The 23,264-nt window shown below is 39.1% G+C and overlaps 1 protein-coding gene across 1 annotated transcript; it reads left to right on the top strand.

Moving 5' to 3' along the window:
* The first annotated feature begins 5,947 nt into the window (after nucleotides 1–5,947).
* Nucleotides 5,948–6,627, top strand: LOC110932062. Its single transcript, XM_022175423.1, has 2 exons — nucleotides 5,948–6,515; nucleotides 6,620–6,627. Exons 1-2 carry the CDS (start codon nucleotides 5,948–5,950, stop codon nucleotides 6,625–6,627), a joined length of 576 nt encoding a protein of 191 aa, XP_022031115.1.
* Nucleotides 6,628–23,264: the final 16,637 nt, after the last annotated feature.

Below are 23,264 nucleotides of genomic sequence, written 5' to 3'. Positions count from 1 at the left end.
TGCGATATGGCAACAAGTGTCCACTTTCTATAATGGGTTGTTGCCACACACAAGGCAAACACTGGACTCTAGCTCCGGGGGACTTTTAGGTAATCGTCGCCCGCATGAAATATATAATCAAATTGAGGAAATTGCTCAAACCAATTTTCAGTGGCACACTCCCCGAGGCAATAAATTCATTGCCCCGGGCGCCCTTAAGGTTGATGAAAGCACTTCTTTACAAGCCCAAATCGAGGCCCTTTCTTCAAAAATAAAAAAATTGGAAATGACAAAAACGGTCTCGGTTATGGCTTGTGAAGGGTGTGGTGGGCCACATGAAAATTGGAGTTGTATGAAAGAAACAGACGATCAACAAGAATCGGTAAACTACATTGATAATAGACCTAGGCCGTCGGGTCCTCCAACAGGCACCTACAACCAAGGATGGCGAAATCACCCTAACCTTGGTTGGAGAGAACCCGACAATGGTAGTAACCAACAAAACGTAAACAAACGAACAAACTTTCAACAACCAAGAAATGAGTCACAAAATTTCCCTCAACAACAGAGTGGACGAGAAAGGCTTGAAGATACTATATCTCGCCTCATCTCCGACACTGAAAAGAAAAACTCGGATAGATTTCTACAATTAGAATCAAATTTTAGAAATCAACAAGCTAGTATTCAAAACATCGAAAAACAAATAAGTCAACTAGCACAAAATTTCTCCGAGAGACCACAAGGCGCGTTACCAAGCTATACCGAAACAAACCCAAAGGCGCAAGTTCATCTCATAACACTACGGAACCGCACCGTGGGTCCTACGGAAAGCCCGCCGCCTACCGAAGAGACCGTAACACCGCCCTTACAAGAGAAAGGTTCCCCTCCCTCATCAGAGCCTACCAAGACTCCTTAAGTTCCGTACCCCGGTAGGTTAATCCGACAAAAGACCGATGAGCAATTCGCAAAATTCGAAAGTTTACTAAAACAATTGCATGTCAATATTCCTTTCATTTATGTCCTAACCCAAATGCCTAAATACTCTAAGTTCATGAGGGACTTCCTCACTCATAAAAGGAAAATTGAAACATTGCAATTAGTTAACCTAGGCGAAGAATGCTCTACCCTCGTACTCAACAAACTCCCCCAAAAGAAAATCGATCCCGGAAGCTTCACAATTCCTTGCTCAATCGGTGACTCCCCCGTTCGTAATGCACTAGCCGACCTTGGAGCTAGAATTAACCTCATGCCCTCATCAATGTTCAAAATACTCGGCCTAGGAAAAACGAGTCCTACAAAAATGAGTATACAACTTGCTGATCAATCCGTCAAATTCCTGCAAGGTGTCATTGAAAATATCCTAGTCAAGGTCGACAATTTCGTCTACCCGGCCGACTTTGTCATACTTGATATGGAAGAAGACACCGAAGTCCCCCTCATATTAGGGAGACCATTTCTCTCCAACGCACAAGCAGTGGTAAATATGAATGACGGAACACTTACTTTGAAATACGGGGATGATGAAGTAAAGTTCGGGGTTGGGAAGAGAATAGAGGACGATGACCCGGTCAATTACATGAAGGTTATTGATTCAAGTTTGGATGATGCTCTCTGACGGTGCAACATGGGATGCAAAACATCCCGCTCAAAAAACATATAACCTTGCCTTGGGTCTAGCCAAGGACCCTTATAAACGTGGCGCACCATGGAGGCAATCCGCGGAACTATCCTTAGTTTAAGTTTAATCTTTTAGTTTTAATTTGCAGGAATAAAACACACTCATGGTGGTCAAGGATGACAAGGGAAACGAGAAACATAAACCCATGCACAAAAACAAGGCACCCGACAACAATTTCTCCCTTACAGTCAGTTCAGCACGGGCCGTGCCCAGCCAACACGGCCCCGTGCTGAACACCCTGCAGGCAAATACCCAGTTCAGGTAACTGGACACGGGCCGTGTTCACCGAACACGCTCCCGTGTCCAGGCTTCTGTTTCTCTTCTTTAATTATTGTTACTGGCACCTGAACACGGGGCCGTGCCCGGTCCCCACGGGGCCGTGTCCAGACTGCCAGTAACATAAATTTTTGCTTTTAACACCATTTTACACATCCAATCAACCTAAAAATTTATTTTTGGGACACATTGAGGACAATGTGTAATTTAAGTGTGGGGGGGATGCTAAAACCTTGAATTTTGCAAGTCCTAATAACAAGCCTTACACAAAACTCTATTGGAACCGCTAATCACCCCAAATTTTTTTTCAATTTTTTTTTTATTTTATCTTGTCTAAGTTTAAGTTGGGAATTCTAAGACTAACAAGGTAATATTTTTATAAGTTTACAACCGATAGCGTCGTGATAAAAAGAACCAACATAAGAAAATTATGAAACGGCATGACAAGCTTAGTTAAAATTCGATTATATATACTCGATCACATAAAAAAAACCCATTCCCACAAAAGTGAGTTTTTGAGCCTTTATTGAGCCTACAAATATACATCTTTACGCTAAATGCTCATTTTTCTTTTCTTGTGTGAATAGCCGCTTGGTTCTAACTACTTTAGAACTTGCCACGACAATTCATTCCCGGTCCTTACCAACTTAAACACAAGTAAGTAAATGACGGAGGCATTAGGACTAACCCTTTTTCTTTCAACACCATTATTTTTATTTTTCTTTTCACCTACCCAAAAATTCCCTCTAGTTAACCCCTTTTGAGCCTAAACCTTTTAATTTCTTAACCCAAAACCCTTTTTACCCACCAAAAAACCCTTTTTATTTTTACCCTTTATTTTAAGTAACAAGCTCGGTTTTCATGTGACTAATATATATATATATATATATATATATATATATATATATATATATATATATATATATATATTACAATGAAGTTAGAAATAAGCAAACAAAGCTCCTCAAACAAAAGTTTGTTTGGCTAAATACTTCATTTAAAATAAAAAGTCACAAAAACAAAATGTTTTACGAAAACCGACGCTTTTTACGACTTTCGCCCTTTTTCTACTAACCACTAACCCAACTACCCACCTTTAGCCCAAGCCTAACCCTTCACCCAAAAAAAGTCCTCTTGATATTTACAAAGGTATAAAGTTAAAAAGGAGGAGGATTGATTGCTTGGCAAGCTTATGGTAGGAATAAGTTCCATGCCGCTCTCGAGTGATTCACTAAAAATACACCTTCGGCCGAGTGTGAGTGATTTCTCCCGTGAGGTATGTGAACTTGTATATAAATGGAATTTTAGAAAGATATGTTATGCCTTAATAAATAATTTACCTTATGAAAAGTTTTTAATAAATCATGACGAATAGGATTGTAAAGAAGTAAAAATAAAACCTAAACAATCTTGGAAAATCCCGACACTCTATGACAAGCCAAAACCTTCTCTTCTACCCATTCCATTTGGGAGTGTAAGCCACATTAAAGAATTTTGCTTGAGGACAAGCAAAAATTCAAGTGTGGGGGTATTTGATGTGTGTAAAATGCAACATATAAATTACATCAAATAAGGCATAAAACTAACCCTTTTTTAGTACTAATGTTGGAAAAAGTGTGTTTTTGTCTTCCTTTTGCATTTTCAGGATTAAATGAGCTCAAATTAACAAAAGAAGCAAAAAGGCAGCTAAATCTAACATAAATACAAGAAAAGGAACAAAAGTGGATTGCCCGACCCCTCGACAGCATCCTCCCAAGCAAAACAGAGAAGGCAGAAGACTGAACACGCCCCGTGCTCAGCGAGCACGGGGCCGTGCCCAAGAAGCAGCAGAAAAGACAAACCTGTAGAAGCTTCTATTGCTCACCACGGGGGCGTGCCCAGTGAACACGGGGGCGTGCCCAAAGTACTGCAGGCGCATTAATTGTAATTGCGAATTACAATTAATGAGGAGAGATAGTGTCAGACAGGCACGGGGCCGTGCCCAGCGGACACGGGGCCGTGCCCAGGCCTCTGTTCAGCCTATAAATAGGAGTGCTTGGCTTCATTGCAACTCATCCCTTGGCACACCACCTCTCTCACACTTCATCCACCACCCACCACCATCACAACACCATCATCCACCACCATCATCCATTGTCCATCATAGAGTGTGTGAGTCGTCTCGGGATCCAAGATTGATCGTAAGAGTTCTTGACAATCAAGGCCATGTTTGCCTAAGTCTCTTACATCACTTGGTGAATACAAGTGTTTAGTATAATACTTTTTATTTTTAATCTTTTGCACTTTTTATTTGGTTTTGTATTAATGACTTTAATAACTAGTTGCTTATGTTGAAGGTGACTTTTCCTTATCGTTTGTCCGTGGTGTCTTGGCATTATTTTACTGTCTATATAAAATAAAAGATTTTCACCATTCATATCTCCACGGTCTATATGGAGGTATGTTGGCTACCTGGTCGGGGATTAAGGGAACGGTTTGGTAAGGGTCTTGCCCTTGTTCAGCGTTTAGAGGTCCTGCAAGGGACCTGGGTCAAATTTAGTAGGATCTCCTTCAATACCCAAAGGTATTGGATGGCGTGGATCCAAACTCTTTGACCCCCTCATAAGTTAACTACTATTAATACTATAACCCAGCTATTTAGGACTGTATCCCTGCTGACTCAGACTACTTAGTCGAGGGTAACGTCACCTCCAAAAGAGGAGCCTACCATAATTTGCATTAATAACTTAATTCATTATCTTTCAATAATCCGACCCTTTAGGATTGTATCCTTGCTGACTCAAACTACTGGGTTGAGGGTAACGTCGCCTTCAAAAGAGGGGCCTACTACAATAACTAAGATAATCTCTTAAACAAGTGCAAAAGTGCAAAAATAATCAAAGGTTATACTAATATACGAGTCGGATCCAAGTGATTCATCTTGTCTATCTTTTTTTATTCTTATTTTATTTTTCAGCATTTTGTTAGTTTTATTTTTTTAGTTTAAAAATCTTTTTTTTTTCTAACATTTTGATTTGATTAGACGTTGAGGATAAACCGGTACTAAAAGCTCTTGTGTCCTTGGACGACCTCGGTATCTTACCAACACTACACTACGTCCACGATGGGTGCACTTGCCCATATGTGTGTTTAGTGTTAGTAAATATCGTGTTTTATAAATTTAAAACTTGGCTAAAAAGTGTAAAAAGGGCTTAAAATATATACCAAAAATATATAACACCTCGCACACATCATCGGGACGGGTGGCTAGGGAAAGTCTTCACAATTTTTGTGCTTATATCATTGAACTATATATGAAAAGTACTTGAGAAAACCAACGTTTAGTGATATGCAACAAATAAATTATTGAACATCATGCTGAATATCATGGTCTCCCTAGGATGATAGATAGTTTAGACTATATGAAATGGGAGTGAGAACTTTGTCCAAGTGCATGGCAAGGCTCTCACACAAGCGGATATCATGGAACGTCGGCTATGATGCTTGAAACTGTTGCATCACAAGATCTTTGGATATGGCATGCATTCTTTGGTATGCCGGGTTCTAGGGGTGTGCAATAACCGAACCGTTAACCGAAACCGAACCGAAAACTGACAAAACCGAACCGAAATTAACCGAAACCAAATTAACCGAAAGTCTGTTAACGGATATATTTTTTTACCATCAGTTAACTGAAATTAACCGAACTGAACCTAATCATTTATTTTTTTATAAAATTCTAGCTTTTATATCTCTATTTCATATATTTCACGTTTTATACTTTATTTCATGTAATAATACCTCTATTTCATTTATTTGTGCCTTCATTTCATTTATTTATACCTTCATTTCTTATACCTCCATTTCATTTATTTATGCATCCATTTCATGTATTTATACATCTATTTCATGTATTTATACCTCCATTACATGTATTTCTAAGCAAAAAAAATTAGCCCTTCTTTGAATTGGTTATTAACCGAAATTTAACCGAACCGAACCGAAAATCGACAAATTAACCGAACGGATTAACTGATGACTTCGGTTACGATTACGGATAATGCTAATAATCGAACCGAACCATGCACACCCCTACCAGGTTCACATAACGATATAAACATTATTCATCACTTGCCCCTTTTCAATGATATGATAAATGGTGTTAAACCTAAAGGAGCATTTTTTGTAAATGATGTTGAATACATGCATGGGTACTATCTTGTTGATGGAATTTACCCTGAGTGGGCTGTTTTTATGAAATCTCTTTCAAAAGATGGAACCCTAGATCTGAAAAGAGTAAAGTTTAACAAAGTTCAGATGGCGGCACGCAAAGACATCAAGCGAACATTTGGTGTTTTGAAGAAAAGGTGGCGCATTTTGAGCATGGCTTGTCGATTGTATCAAAAAGATCAAATAAGAAACGTGATGTACGCGTGCATCATTCTACACAACATGATTTTAGAGGATGAATGCCGGGCAATAGTTGAATATTATCCCGAGGAGACCCAATCAATTAACGAAGACATTAGTGATGAACAGAGAACGCAAAACCAAAATCTAATCAAGTCACGGCAAATAAATGCAAATCTTCGAGCTGATTTTGGTACAACATGTTTCAACACTTCCCAGATTTGACAACATTGAAGACGAAGATGAAGATGATTGATTTTTTTTTGTTGTGATGTAATGTATTTTTTTTTGTTGTAGTTATTTAATATTAATTAAATAGGTGTTTTTTAAACTTAATATATTAAATTCCATGATTAAAATAAAAAAAAACAAAAAGAAAAGAAAAATAGCTGTCAAATGTCAACCCACGCCAGCTAGCTCACGCCCCCTCCACACCTCACTTTTTTTGGGTGGCCTGGTAAGACCGTGGGCTATGGTGGGGCGGGGGTTTGGGGCATGGGTTGACACGTGGGGTTCGAGCCCACCCGCTGATGAGTGACGTGTCCGTGGGGTATGGCGGGGCGTGGCTAGCCCGCGTGGGTTGGCCATGTTTATTAAAATTAAAAAAAAACCTAAAATTAAAAAATACACACAAAATTAAAAAAAAAGCCTAAAATTATTATTAAAATTTCCTAAAAATTACAAAATTCTACAAAAAAATGGATTACAAAATAAAAAAAAAGCCTAAAGCGTTAGCCGTTAGGTAGATTTCGAAAAGGGCGAGCTTGTCAAACGGCTTCCGCTCCTTGCCCCGGAACTCGATGTTGGCCACCGCCACCCGGTCTTCGTGACTTATATCACCGCCCGGGACGCTGTTGTAGTAAGCTTTAAAACGATCGAGCTTTGGTCGTAGCTCGCGCCATTTGTGTTGGCACGCGTTTAAATTGTGCCGGTCGTTTCCCACGTTGTGCCGGTAGCTAGCGAAAGCTTCCAGCCAGTAACGGGTCTCACCGGGTTGGCGGCCCTTCATCGCGTCCACGACGCATGTGACAAGGGCTAGCTCTTCCTCGTGCGTCCAAGAGGCCATCGATCAAGTGTGTGTGGGTAGCGGTTCGGGTAGGTGGAGTGACTTGGGTTGGGGTAGTGATCGGAGTGTCGCGCTCCGGTCAAAAATAATATTTATAAGCCCTATTTACCCTTAAAAAATAGCTAGTAGTAGCAAGGGGTCGAACCACGAAGAGTATGTGGTTTACGAATGGATTTAGATGAATTCTCAAAAGATGTCACAATTATGAAGCTTGCTATCTTGTTTTTGTGTATTTTTGTTTGATTGAAAAGGTGTGAATTAAACTTACTAAAGTAATTAGGTTGATAACTATGAATGATTAACAATTGCAAGAATGTAATTAAAGGTTTAAACAAGATAGAGAAAACAAGGCTCACACCCGGTTCGGTAATTGCAATCCTAGGGTTCTTACACGTTTTAAATTTAATTCACTTGAATATCTTATTAAAGGATTTCTATCTTCAAAGCTTAGGTGCCAATTGCTATCAACGCATATCACGGACCACAATGCACTTCGTTACTTCGGACAAGTAAAACCTTTTGAATGACAAGGCATAACTGCACAAACTTGTTTCGCAAAGTCAAATTTCATAACTCACTCGACAATTCGAAAATATAGTTCAAATGCAAGACAATTGTCAATAAATTCAAATACAATTCAAGTTGTCACAAAATCAAATTAAAAAATTGTTCAAACCCTAAACTTACAATAACCTACACCGGGGTGAAACCTCCAAGGAATTAGCCGCTCATGGTGAACAAGGCTTGATCAACGGATACTTGGAATTCAATTTGGATCATCTTGAAGCTTGAAGAATGATGGAATGGTGGTTAGGGTTTGTATTGGAATGGTGGTGATGAAAAGATGGATAATTGATGGAATTAGGGTTGTGTGAATGAAAGTGATAATGATTCGGGTGTTGTGTGATGTTGGATATGGATTGGTGATGAATAGTTGGTGAGAATGGCTCCAAGATCCAAGTTCACACTCAAAAATAATGAGTAACTCCCGAATTGAATGCTCTCCAAGTCTTTTGATTCGTTCCAAAACCAAAGAAACATAAAATACGCGACCTCACTTCCGATGAGCCGTCGCCGACGGCCAAAAGGCCCGTCGCCGACGGTATGCGCAAATTCCGAAATCTGCCGACGGTTAAATCCACTGTCTACGGACTTTTCAGGCGACGCGGGTTTTTACGGGACGTTGCCGACGGCCCTCCACGGCGTAGGCGACGGTGCTTCTAAGTCCTCATCTCCGTTTTTCGCGTATTTACATCCCGGTTGACCCGTTTTGTGTCCCGGTGGTCCGTTTTTCGTCCCGGTGACCCGTAAAGCCCCCAAAAAGCTCCTTTAACTCCGCTAGACCTGCAAAATACATATCTAATCAAAACTAGGCTATTCGGAATTAAAACTTGTGTAAAAACATCAAATTAAACAGTTACGAACACCGGTTTTCAACCACGTATCACATCCCCACACTTGTCTTTTGCTTGCCCTCAAGCAATTCTGTTTTTCACTTTCACGTGGGTCGAACAAAGAATACACTCCCCATTCCCGAGACGAAGGTTAAGGTCAATTGTCATACAAAAGTTCAAACTCTTTACAATTTTAAACATATTTAACGGTAAAGTGAATTCACATATAATATGGTTATCCAAGATTAACCCGCTCGTGAAACCAACAATTCATGCATATCCCTCACAATGTTCTCTCCACTCAGTTTATAAATTGGCTAACTTTCATAATGTATTAGCACTTCAAAGAATAATCTCTCAAAATCGATGAGAACACGTACCCGCATAGGCGTGCAACTCAATCATTCTCCACCACCGAACACGAATACTAAGCACAAGTCATAAGGTCTTTGTAAGGGTTGTAACGGGGCTAGGCTAAGGGTAGGAAATAGGATATTTACAGTGGCTAAGGTGATGAAAATTCGATTTTTATTAGAACGACTACTCTAACAAAACTAAACTATAAACATCAACTACAAGGCAACAACTTTAGCCTTTTATTCAACAACTACTAGCTTCATGTTTTTGTTCTTTTCTCAATGATTTTCTATTCTTTTTCGTAACATTTTTTGTTTTTTTTTTTTTTTTGCAAACAATCAAATACAACTATACAAACTCAACTCCTATAATCGAATTTCCATCACACGGGTTTAAAAGAAAAAGGTTTAAGGTTATGGGCTATAAGGTGATCAAACGAAAGGATTAGGCTCAAAGTTGGCTACTAGGGGATGATTTTTGGGTAAGGATATAAAAATGGTGTAAAATGGAAAAGGTTTACCTAATGCCTTAATCATTCTCGTGCTTGTATTCGGTCATTGGTCTCAAACATATCGAAAGTTGCAAGTTCTACAATACATGACTAATGGCCCACTCAAATAAAGAAACATAAGCATGTGCTATCTATCTAATGTAAAAGTGGCTCAAAACCTCACATATGTAAAGGGTATGATATGTGACATGCATAAAATGCTAATTTCTTAGGCGGATTATTCCCAAATAACCAACCGCTAAATACCTGTCATGCTATTAATTTGAACTTGACTATGACAAAAGACCAAATGGGTTGTGACATCCCTCGTTGACTTAGTTACTTTGCTTTAAGATCGCTTTCGAAACAAGACATTTTTTGAATTTTTTTTTGAAATTTTCCCCCATCCCCACACTTGAGGTAAACATTGTCCTCAATGTGTAGTGTTTAAATGAAAGGGTCAAAATTGAAAACTTTTACTACTCCCCCATCCCCACACTTGAGGTACACATTGTCCTCAATGTGTAAGAACTAGAGTTTTAAAACGCACAAGGGATGTGACACGGCTAACTTCCCAAAAATTCCACCCCGGAAAAAAATAATATACAATTACAATCCACTTATTACTAATCTAAGAATCAAGGTAAAAAGGTGTAGGATCGTTTTCTGACCCGAATGAGTCGATCAAAAGAGTTTTTGCTCAACTCGAGAGGCGGAAACAAACGTATTGAGTCAATTCAGCTAGATATTCACTTTAAACTGTCTTTTGATTGATTTGACAAAGATTTACAGCGAGTAGACACTTCGGCAGCAGTTCGGTACTGAAACCGGAAAGTTACAAATGACTAGGCACCTTGGGTATTTATAGGCTGGGTGATTTCGCACGGAATACCCCAAACGAAATTAAGTTTCACACGAAATCAGATTTCATGCGAAACTACTCATGCGAAATCAGATTTCACACGAAATTGCCACTTAATTTCGTACGAAATAACCTATGTGTTATTTCACGCGAATTACCCACAATCACACTTTTCTCGTAAAACGTGCCCTGATCTATCTAATACACAACAAGACTCGATACAAGACGAAGTCGACAGACGTATGCACCAACAGACTCCCCCTCGGATGATGACGAAGTCTTCAGTGTCGAGTCTTCAATCTTCAGTCTTTATCAGTCTTCTCGAACTCTAACGAAGTATCTGACAATGTAAAGAATCCTCAATCTTCTCTCTACTCTTCATTTCCAGGATCTCGACCTGGCTATTACTTCACTCTAATTCTCTTGATCAGATCTCTTGATTCCTTATGTTCATCAGCATCATTAGTATCAGGATCGGAACCTGGCTCTATACAACTTTAGACTCCCCCTTAAGTTGTGCTTGGAATCATAGTCTGGCTTTCACAGGCTCTAGATCATGACCTGACTCACATCCTGATCACAGACTCCTCAGGAATCGAAACCTGGCTTACCTGCCTCAAAATAAATTTCACAAATTGAAAATTTGACAAATTTATATATCACTTGCAGGTATTAATCAATCAATAAATGATTTTACAAAGTTAATCTCTGATGAACCACTTGTAAAAATACATTCAAAACATGATTTGACATTTGCAATTTTAATGACCACTTGTAGAAATAATCATTTTTCTTTTCAAACAAACTCTCCCAAACCTTTTGATCATCATGTTTAGCACTTGGAATTTTGAATATCAGCTTTTCAACATCATTTGTCAAAAATCTTTTTGGATTTTTTAAACTTTTATGCTAAAACACACTTAAAATCTTTTTGGATTTTTGATTTGAACGAAATACAGAAATATTTACAGACAATATTTTTGTGAGTTTGTGTAAGAGGATCATATCAGTTTTTCAGACAAAATCACCAACACCGTTAAGCTTTAAACATTTTAAGTTCTAAACAATTCACTTAGATTGTCAGTATACTGATCCACTTAAATTTTCACACAAAGTTCAACCGTTTCGAGATACGATTTAGTGTTTTAAGCACTTGAACTTATTCGCGTGTCCCACCTCAGAATATACTCTCGTATCCGGATTTCTATATTCAGTCTTACAGGTGAATGTACACTAATGATATCTGTAAATGGGTAAATGCAAGACCGTGAGTGTCACACCCCGATTTCCACGTGTCTCACCGGTGGGCCCAGTGGGGGATTTCCGTGACGTAGTTGGCAACAATATAGTCAAACCACACAATATATATGAATGCACAGCGGAAGCAAAAGATAAATATATTATATTCCGAATAAAAGTAATATCCAAGTATTACAACGGAAAGTAAGGGATCCACAGGCAGATCTATAAACATTATTCTACAGACTTTAGACGCCTAGAACTTGCAAGATTCCTTATTAATGTCCTGAGTAGCTTCCAGCCTATTACGTACTTGTACCTGTCACTTAGACTTTTGAAAATACGTCAGTTTTCACTAGTAAATACACTCAGCTGACTCATTTGAAAAGAGTTTTGGAAAATTGATTTAGATGCACCTGGCACAAATTATTTTTGACACTTTGATTAAAATGCACAGAGGCAACATTAATCTTTTATAACTTGAGACAATCATAATTATAATCTTGTATACAGATTTACATGTTTGTTGTACGTTCAGGGCCCGATGTAGAAACCGAGTCAAGATTAACAGACACATCACAAGTATAGGCCCACTGAGCGTGAGATACCGTTTCCCTTATGCAACTGTCAGGTGTATGCCTACACCCCGTGCATAAGGCGTGACCATTTTATAATACAATGCTGTCGAGGATATCCGGGACATGGTCGTTAACCCCTAAAGGCTTTTATTTCAAACAATACAGATCAAACCGGGTTACCTCAATAACTTAATCACAATCCGATTAAATATTCAATACCCGACCAAGCGGTATTATTATACCGTATCCCAAGCCCGTATAGGGAAAATAAGTTAAGAGTATTTACCTAAGCTAGCTCCTGTCTTAAAATAGCAAGAATAATAACTCAGCCGTATTCACTTAAGTAAGCGTAGGTACAATTTACCGGAAGGCTCTAGTCTGGAACGATGGTATAAATAACCAATTAGAATGCTAACGGGTCTTTAATTAAGCCTAAGCTTAGACCGGTTAGTCTTAAAGAATTGTTACGGTTTAATCGCGTGAAAGGCGAAAACCGTGAATGGAGTGTGATTTTGACCCAACAAGTTTGAAGACTTGTTTCATATGGGTATAACAATCATACTCTGGATTTTGGGGTCAAAACAATATAGTCTGACCCGTTTCGGCTAAATTATGTAAACTAGTTACATAAGTCGAACCGTGCGCGCAGAAGGCGCAACGGGTATCCGTTAGAGTCCTACACTATTTTCCTAAGTCAATATACTTTAAAGAGGTTGTGGTATCAGTAGGATACCTTCCATAATGCCCGTAACGAGTTTAAGTTAATAATATGCCCCGTAGGGGTATTTCGGTCTTTTTAAAGATTATAAAAAGGGTTTCTGAGTTCTACAGGAAATCTGAGTTTCCCGAACAGTTTATAAAGTCCAAAATACTTTATTTATTATTTAAAATCAGTAGCAACTGGAATCAGGTCAAAAGATCTTGTAGAACTCAAGTTATGGTCGAAAAGGGTATATTCGGTATTTACCAAACCGTTGCCATAACCGCAGGTTATGAGCAGGTTAAAAATAATTAAAAATCTTTAAAAATCCCAAAATATTATTTTACAACAGTGAGTAAAAGGTTTGGTGTCGAAATCCGGGTTTAGATGGGCGTTATGCTAAATGCGCTATTTAATTACCAAAGTTCCGCAATTTGCGCTATTTAGCATAACTCCTATTCTGGACCTCGGATTGACATGAACTTTTAGGGACATGCTTAGAAATCAGTAACCAAGGTCATGATCCCTTCACGTGTCCGAAATTCTCGTTTTAATTTATAAAGGGCGTTATGGTCAACTTTTAAGCATTTAACGGAAATGTGTAAAAGACTCGGACAAACAACGAACCGGTCACAGAGGTTTATACCATCATGTAACCTGGTCCTAAGAGAGTCCTAAGGCATATCTAAATCAAACTTTAATGGGTCATGTCACACCCCCAAATTACCACCTAGGGCGTGTCCCTAATGGAGGTGTAACGATCCAACAAAGAGCCACCAATCATATCAAACACAAAACATAATGTATTGAAATACCCGATTGAAATAAGTATAACGTTTGAAAAGTTTAACCAAAACCAAAGTATTGAGCGGAAGCATAAAAGTATAAATGTGTAAACGTATCGAAACCAAATCAAATAACTGTTTATTATGACCATAACCACTCCAGCAGCATCAGACAGCAAGCTCCCCAGTTCCTTCAATAATTACCTACAAGCATGTAGACAAGTGTGTCAGACTACGCTGGTGAGTTCAAGGTTTGTGTTTGTTTACCAAGTTACGTTACCAGTCATGTGAGTAAAACAGTTTACAAAACGACATGTTGTTTGTTGTTAAGATGTTTAATGTGTCGATGTTTTGATGTTGCTCATGTTAGATACCCTAGGGAGTGTGCCCATGTGTATCCGGGGAGTGGTTACCCCTTAACGACCGTTTGCTATGTTGCCTTCGTTAGATACCCTAGGGAGAGTGCCCATATGTATCCGAGGAGTGTGCCTCTAACAACCATAGCCATACCCAGATAATTAGTTCACGCCCGTCCTTACGGCCCGGTGTGAGGTTTCCCACCTAATAGCGCTATCAACTAATCACCCCCATTGCCCTCCAGGCAATAACCAAAACCGATTAAGTTATTTACCCAATGTTTCCCTTCCAAATGTTTACCAGTTGTCCCAAACCACCGGGACGCATGCTTGAGAAAAGTGCAGTGAACTCACCTTTGGTTTGCTCGGTTAGACTTAATTATTTAATTACCAGTTGATCAACCGCGTCCTATCATGGTTACTGGTAACGGTCAGTTTTATATGCACATAGATTGCGTAACACATATACAATTAATTCACGTATTCATCGTGTTTACATATCACTCATTTATTGAACGTGTAGCATGCAGTTCGAGTCATACATTCAAGCTAGCAATTCAATACCCAAAGGCAACCATCTAACACATATTCGGTTCATAACATATAATAAATCCTATCAACAATTATTTATTAATACTAACCAAACCTCTCCCCCCCATTGGACCTTCATTCGGTCCAATAGGTGATCAACAAATCACCAAGGTCTCATGTCTTTATGCTTGATTTTTGAAGGTTTGCACCAATATAATATGTATATGATAATGTATCCGATATGTATATGATAATATGTATATAATAATGGCCGACACATTGATTCTAATATACATCAGCATGGTTATAAGTCAACATAAATTCCATAACAAAAATTTAATAACTAGCCGCCACTAACTTAATTGGATGTTTATTTGGTGATCACATGACCGACCACATACTTCATCCCTATTGGACCAATCCTAAAAGCCACTATCACATTCATATTATAAGCACAGTGGCCGCTATTTTCATATTATTAATTAGTACATGACATCTGACACATTTGATTAAATAAGCCACATGGGCCGTCCCTTTCCTCACATCAATTCATATGCACTTCAGTCAACTATAACAATTCATGCATGGGAGGCACATAATCTATGAACATAAAATATTCATGGCATACACATATACTACATAATAGTCATACACTAGCCGCCCCCCTTTGACTTGATCAACCACCATTCTCTATTATTGGACCGATTTCATGCATACATCAGAAATTCATAATTACAAGTTTCTACATCACATGCATGTGAGATCTTAACCTGTTGACATTAAAATATCGAGCCGCACACATAGGTAATTCATCGCACCAAAATTAACCCTAGCATACATCTACAAATACACACCTCATCGTTACAATTCATACATCATCTTAACATGATCAGAACCATTATTACACAATCCACATCCCAGAGTTAACATCAATTATGATTTTCATAACAGATTCAGGTCTATAAGATTTCATATACACAAGAATACCACATCAACATACATATATAATTTGTTAAGTTCAGATTACACATAACCGAAATCATCAATTAGAAATCAATATGAATGTGGGTTTACTAACCAGATCACTCGATCCACCAGGAGAATGCCTCGGGGGTTTCTGGTCGCACGTTCGTAGAGTATGGAAGCAGTAGGGTTTTGTTTTTCTTTTAAGCTAATCGGAATTAGAGTCTAAGTACAATTCGTATACATGATCCTATAGGAATAAAGGTTGGGCCGGTTACCTAAAAGAATAAAAGATTGGGCCGATTTCAATAGCACACCACAAGATCACAAATCAAGTTGTCAAAAACTAGTTGGGCCCAGAAACTCTCTCTTTGGGCCGGTATGGTGAGTTTTAACAATCAACAGGTTACCTAACCGAATTAATTAGATTTAACGGAGTTGGGTTTACAAGATCTAGATGTTACTGACCTTGAAAGTCCGGATTGTCACATCATCCCCAACTTGAAAAAAATTTCGTCCCGAAATTTAGCAAACGGTCACTGAGGGAGCTAGTTTTGTTAAGCATTTTCGCGGGGTGTCACATCATCCCCAACTTGAAAGAATTTTCGTCCCGAAAATTGATCTAAAACAATGGCTGCTTCAAGGGTTAGTGTTGCAAAACGACAGACGCGTGTAACTGTGGCTGCTTCACTTCTAGCGGCGATGACAAGTGAAAGTGATAAGGTTCGTCTACAGGGATGCGTGGGTATAGTTCTCCTAATCTCGTGTTCATTCGGAAGTTCCATCTAGCGATGCCATCACATGATTATTATACCAAGCTGTGATAGTATTTAGCAAACCTAAGGGATTTCTGTTTATTATACCAAGCATATGATCTTAACATCCAGTATCAACACAACTGTCTTATAATTCACGAACCAAACTTAAGATCACCTTTTACTTTCGCATATATTCTAACCGGTTCCTCACAAGACCAGTTACACCAATTCCATACGCATGACACATTAGATCAGTCATCATATCACATAAGATCATCTTATAAATTCCTCATGGCTGTGGGTGGTTTCAAAGCACATATACAACAAAATCATGCAAGGGTTATCGGAACATGATGTGCACATAAAGCAAGGTCAAGAAATCAGATTATTAACCACGACAACTAACCCTATTCAATCAATGCACAAGGATTCACATATTATCACACGATCAATCAATCATATTTGAAAATCACACCTTTAATATCACATATGAACAATACCATGCAACGATGAATATTGCAGGCAAGAATCAAGAATTACTAACCAAAACCAGTCACACAATAACATTTAATAATTACTGGGTTCTATGCCCTAAAACATCATGGTTCTCATTCATCAAGCGACATACTCACATGATAACAGAACACAAATCACGCATACACCATGTATAACACAATTAAATACACATATCATGCGTCAATCAACAATAGCTAACTATGATAGAACACTAACCCGACAAACGACACATGAAGACCCGTTAACACGCAAGGAAGGGTTGCGAGTAGGCTGGCTTCTCTTGATGTTGTCATCGACCTCAGGGGGGGGGGGGTTTCGAGAGAGATGAGGTTACCGACCAAGATTGAGGAAGATAGAGTTTGTTTTGGTAAATTAGGGATTGTTAAGTATCAATACATAATTAGTATACGTATAGAGGCATTGCATCAACCAATAGACACCGGGTAGTACAAGGCCAGCGAGAGGTTTACCATAATTAAGGTAACTGTAGTGGAGTCAAAGATGTGACTCTTGTGGTGCAAAGGTAAAAAGAGGTAAGGTGACGGCTCAGTACAAGAAATACCCTTTAAACGATAAAATAAGAAACCCATTCAAATTAAACCATATAAGTCACTACATCGAATATCCGCAAAAGTTTTAATCACCATGATTGTTTATACGAAAACAACTGAAAGAAAAATAACTAGATAAACGATTGAAAGACGAGTCAGTCGTCCACGTCACCATCCCCGAGGTCACTACCATCATCATCGTCTTCGTCATTATCCGGGACCTCCTCTGGCTCTTCTTCCTCCTCTTCCGGATCTTCTTCCTCCTCTTCGGGTTCTTCATCAGACCCTTCCGCCTCTGGTTCGGGAGGTGCCGGGACTGGGGCTGGCTCAGGTTCAGGTGCGAAGCGAGCTTCCTCCAAGTGATGGACCCTCCAATCTATCATACCTATCATTTGGGCCTGCGAGTTAAGCCTTTCATGATCCAATCGAGCGTCTCTCAGTATCAGACCTTGTACCTCACGCCCTTTTAGGGCTTCCGCCTTCAAGTCAGTAGTCCTCCTAATAAGTTCCTGTATCTGCTTCTCTTGAGCTTCCAATCGCCCTCCTTGGGTATCAACCTTTCTTAGTAATTTCTGATTCTGTTCCATTAAGACTTGGTTTTGTTCTATTAGAATCTGGTTATAATCTCGGAGGGCCTTACTCACAACCGACTCGGCCTGAGCGCTGAGGGGGTTAACTGGTAGTGCATGCGTAGGTCGGGAGGACGACTCCCCGCCCTGTGCGAGTCTCTTCCTATAAGCAGCACGCGTCTCCATCTGACGCGGGGGTGAGTGAGTATCAGCGGGTGCCTTCCCTGGCGCCCGGGATTGGTCGGAAGATGCGGACGATGTAGACATACCTGTCGAGTTGATGACGTAACGCAAGTTAAACGAAAGGATGCACACTCACAACGTTCCAAAAGAGGGTATTAGCGCAGAAAGGAAAGAAAAGAAAAAAAAATGACAGAAGGAGTAAGCACACAAGGTTTCAATCAATAATTGCTACGTCCGTTTCCTCGTCCACTCATGTTTCTATAATAGGAGAATGAAACGAATTTAGGCGTCGAGAACGAGAAAAGTATTCAGGTTTATCATGTTAGGGGCGATTAACTACTACGTTTATACACAAACAGGGGAGAACCCCTCTTACACTCGTTAAGCCTCATTGGGATTTGCATGCACCACGCGTTATTATTATGTGTGCACCCATGATAATAAGGCGGTTTGCATGCTCCTCTCGATGCTTCTTAACTTATGTTTGAAGTTTCTCCCACCCACATCAACACAAAATAAGCACTACCAACAAGATTAGATTTCGCTAGATGCAAGTGTTATGTTGCATTATCAATGTGTCATGATGCCTACCATGTCGTATCGTACATGCTATAAGTATAGTTACGTTTACTAGGCATATTAAAAATAAGCTAACGAGGAACGAACCTTGCAGTCTGAAGCTGAGTGTCATGGTCAACGTTTGGATCAATTCGGTTATAGTCTGGTTTTATGAAAACGTTTTAAAACCGAGTTCTCTATAACCAGTGGCTCTGATACCAAACTGTCACACCCCCAAATTACCACCTAGGGCGTGTCCCTAATGGAGGTGTAACGATCCAACAAAGAGCCACCAATCATATCAAACACAAAACATAATGTATTGAAATACCCGATTGAAATAAGTATAACGTTTGAAAAGTTTAACCAAAACCAAAGTATTGAGCGGAAGCATAAAAGTATAAATGTGTAAACGTATCGAAACCAAATCAAATAACTGTTTATTATGACCATAACCACTCCAGCAGCATCAGACAGCAAGCTCCCCAGTTCCTTCAATAATTACCTACAAGCATGTAGACAAGTGTGTCAGACTACGCTGGTGAGTTCAAGGTTTGTGTTTGTTTACCAAGTTACGTTACCAGTCATGTGAGTAAAACAGTTTACAAAACGACATGTTGTTTGTTGTTAAGATGTTTAATGTGTCGATGTTTTGATGTTGCTCATGTTAGATACCCTAGGGAGTGTGCCCATGTGTATCCGGGGAGTGGTTACCCCTTAATGACCGTTTGCTATGTTGCCTTCGTTAGATACCCTAGGGAGAGTGCCCATATGTATCCGAGGAGTGTGCCTCTAACAACCATAGCCATACCCAGATAATTAGTTCACGCCCGTCCTTACGGCCCGGTGTGAGGTTTCCCACCTAATAGCGCTATCAACTAATCACCCCCATTGCCCTCCAGGCAATAACCAAAACCGATTAAGTTATTTACCCAATGTTTCCCTTCCAAATGTTTACCAGTTGTCCCAAACCACCGGGACGCATGCTTGAGAAAAGTGCAGTGAACTCACCTTTGGTTTGCTCGGTTAGACTTAATTATTTAATTACCAGTTGATCAACCGCGTCCTATCATGGTTACTGGTAACGGTCAGTTTTATATGCACATAGATTGCGTAACACATATACAATTAATTCACGTATTCATCGTGTTTACATATCACTCATTTATTGAACGTGTAGCATGCAGTTCGAGTCATACATTCAAGCTAGCAATTCAATACCCAAAGGCAACCATCTAACACATATTCGGTTCATAACATATAATAAATCCTATCAACAATTATTTATTAATACTAACCAAACCTCTCCCCCCCCCATTGGACCTTCATTCGGTCCAATAGGTGATCAACAAATCACCAAGGTCTCATGTCTTTATGCTTGATTTTTGAAGGTTTGCACCAATATAATATGTATATGATAATGTATCCGATATGTATATGATAATATGTATATAATAATGGCCGACACATTGATTCTAATATACATCAGCATGGTTATAAGTCAACATAAATTCCATAACAAAAATTTAATAACTAGCCGCCACTAACTTAATTGGATGTTTATTTGGTGATCACATGACCGACCACATACTTCATCCCTATTGGACCAATCCTAAAAGCCACTATCACATTCATATTATAAGCACAGTGGCCGCTATTTTCATATTATTAATTAGTACATGACATCTGACACATTTGATTAAATAAGCCACATGGGCCGTCCCTTTCCTCACATCAATTCATATGCACTTCAGTCAACTATAACAATTCATGCATGGGAGGCACATAATCTATGAACATAAAATATTCATGGCATACACATATACTACATAATAGTCATACACTAGCCGCCCCCCTTTGACTTGATCAACCACCATTCTCTATTATTGGACCGATTTCATGCATACATCAGAAATTCATAATTACAAGTTTCTACATCACATGCATGTGAGATCTTAACCTGTTGACATTAAAATATCGAGCCGCACACATAGGTAATTCATCGCACCAAATTAACCCTAGCATACATCTACAAATACACACCTCATCGTTACAATTCATACATCATCTTAACATGATCAGAACCATTATTACACAATCCACATCCCAGAGTTAACATCAATTATGAATTTCATAACAGATTCAGGTCTATAAGATTTCATATACACAAGAATACCACATCAACATACATATATAATTTGTTAAGTTCAGATTACACATAACCGAAATCATCAATTAGAAATCAATATGAATGTGGGTTTACTAACCAGATCACTCGATCCACCAGGAGAATGCCTCGGGGGTTTCTGGTCGCACGTTCGTAGAGTATGGAAGCAGTAGGGTTTTGTTTTTCTTTTAAGCTAATCGGAATTAGAGTCTAAGTACAATTCGTATACATGATCCTATAGGAATAAAGGTTGGGCCGGTTACCTAAAAGAATAAAAGATTGGGCCGATTTCAATAGCACACCACAAGATCACAAATCAAGTTGTCAAAAACTAGTTGGGCCCAGAAACTCTCTCTTTGGGCCGGTATGGTGAGTTTTAACAATCAACAGGTTACCTAACCGAATTAATTAGATTTAACGGAGTTGGGTTTACAAGATCTAGATGTTACTGACCTTGAAAGTCCGGATTGTCACAGGTCAGAACTGAAGTCAATGCAAAAGTCAAACTTTTGCGACTTTCGGTTCCGAACCGGGTCAAAACAATAAGAGAGTTCTTAAAGTTATTACCAAGCTATATGAATGACAAAATAGGTTATACGCCTTCTACATTGTTACTTATGCGTTAAATCGAAAATCTAGCTTCTGTTGACTTTTTATAAACAACTTTGACCCGACATTCGACCTAGATAGAGTGGGAATCAGAGGGTGCCCTTTTAAGGGTTTATAGCCCACATGATTACCAACTTATAACTACCTTTGTTTCAACAAATCACTGGACCAATTGTGATTAATCATTAAGTCAACCGTTAATTACGACGGTTTGACTTCTAGGCTATAACTAAGCGAAAACTCAACAAGAAAAGGTCAAGCATACTTACAAGGGTCCTATGAACGACCAGAGATCACTTGGGAGGAAGCTTGAGCTCCAGAAGTGCTCCACAAATGCAGATGAAGGTGTGTGGGATTGTTTGAACACTTGTGGCCTTTTATAGTGAATTCACTCACCACAATTGGTTGACAACAAGGTCTAGCACTCACCACAACTCATCAACATGTGTCCCTAGTGTTTAGGGGTTGATTAGGGGCCTCTTGGAAGGCTTTAAAGGCTTTAAATGTCGTTTAGAAGGCTGAACAGGCGATTTAAACATGTTTCTGCATCTGGGCGCCTGACGCGGCCCGCTTGGGATTTTAGCCAACTTTAACGCGGGCCGCCTGGCCCTTCTGATCTGATTTTATATTTTTTTAATTTTCACATCTTTGTCCCTTGGCTCTTCGAAAGGGCAACGAAGCTTATTTCTTGCAATTTGGCCCCTTTTTATTTACTCACAAGGGCTTAAAGACTTGGACCTACTTTGTTAAGACCTCGGTTAACTTTATTGTTGCCCGAAAAGTTATAACTTTCGACGTTGACGCTTTTAACCCCTCGCATACGAATTTAATCATAACTTTCTCATACGATAATGAAACTTTATGAAATTTGAATCGTGCATTGTGGTGAGCATAATTTACCTTTACAAAGCTTCGGGTTTGTTAAAAGGTCACTCAGAGGTATAACTTTAAACATGTTGACACATTTAACCCCTGTAGTTTGTAATCTCTCACTTTTAGCTTCGTATGATCAATGATTTATTCGTTTGAAGGTACGAGCATCATTTAGGGTTACTATACAGTATATTTACCCTTTGTTGACATTTATAACCTCGAATTTACATGCTTTCAAGGTTTGTCAACTTTAGTCCTTTATTTAGTATTTAATACCACGTGTAAACTCATGACACGTGTCAACACATTATTGGACACAAAATTTCGAGGTGTTACATCCTCACCCCCTTAAAATAAATCTCGACCCGAGATTTACTGAAACAAATAAGGGTATTTCGCTTTCATCGTGGATTCAACTTCCCACGTGAATTCGGGACCTTTACGGGCATCCCATTTGACCTTTACAATAGGTACGTGCTTCCTTCGAAGCTTCTTTACCTGTCGATTTTAAATTGACAAAGGTTTTTTTTTTCCACAAATTTTAAGCTCTCATCTATATGCACATCTGTATGCGGTATCACCAGTGATTCATCAGCGGAGCACTTTTTCAGATTGCAGATGTGGAACACATTGTGAATTTCCACTGAGCTCTTCTGGTAAGTTTAACTTATAGGCAACTGACCCGATACGTTTTGATAATCCTCGAAAGGTTCTATGTATCTCTGTCTTAGCTTGTTTTTCTTACCAAATCGCATTACCCCTTCCAGGTGATACTTTAAGCAATACTTTGTCACCTACTTCGAAGAAAAAGCTTTATGCTTTTGGGTCTGCGTAACA

Source organism: Helianthus annuus, chromosome 3 (genome assembly GCF_002127325.2).
Source record: "Helianthus annuus cultivar XRQ/B chromosome 3, HanXRQr2.0-SUNRISE, whole genome shotgun sequence".
Taxonomy (NCBI): domain Eukaryota; kingdom Viridiplantae; phylum Streptophyta; class Magnoliopsida; order Asterales; family Asteraceae; genus Helianthus; species Helianthus annuus.
Note: the sequence above shows the minus strand (reverse complement) of the source record. Positions and strands in the feature narration are given on the sequence as shown.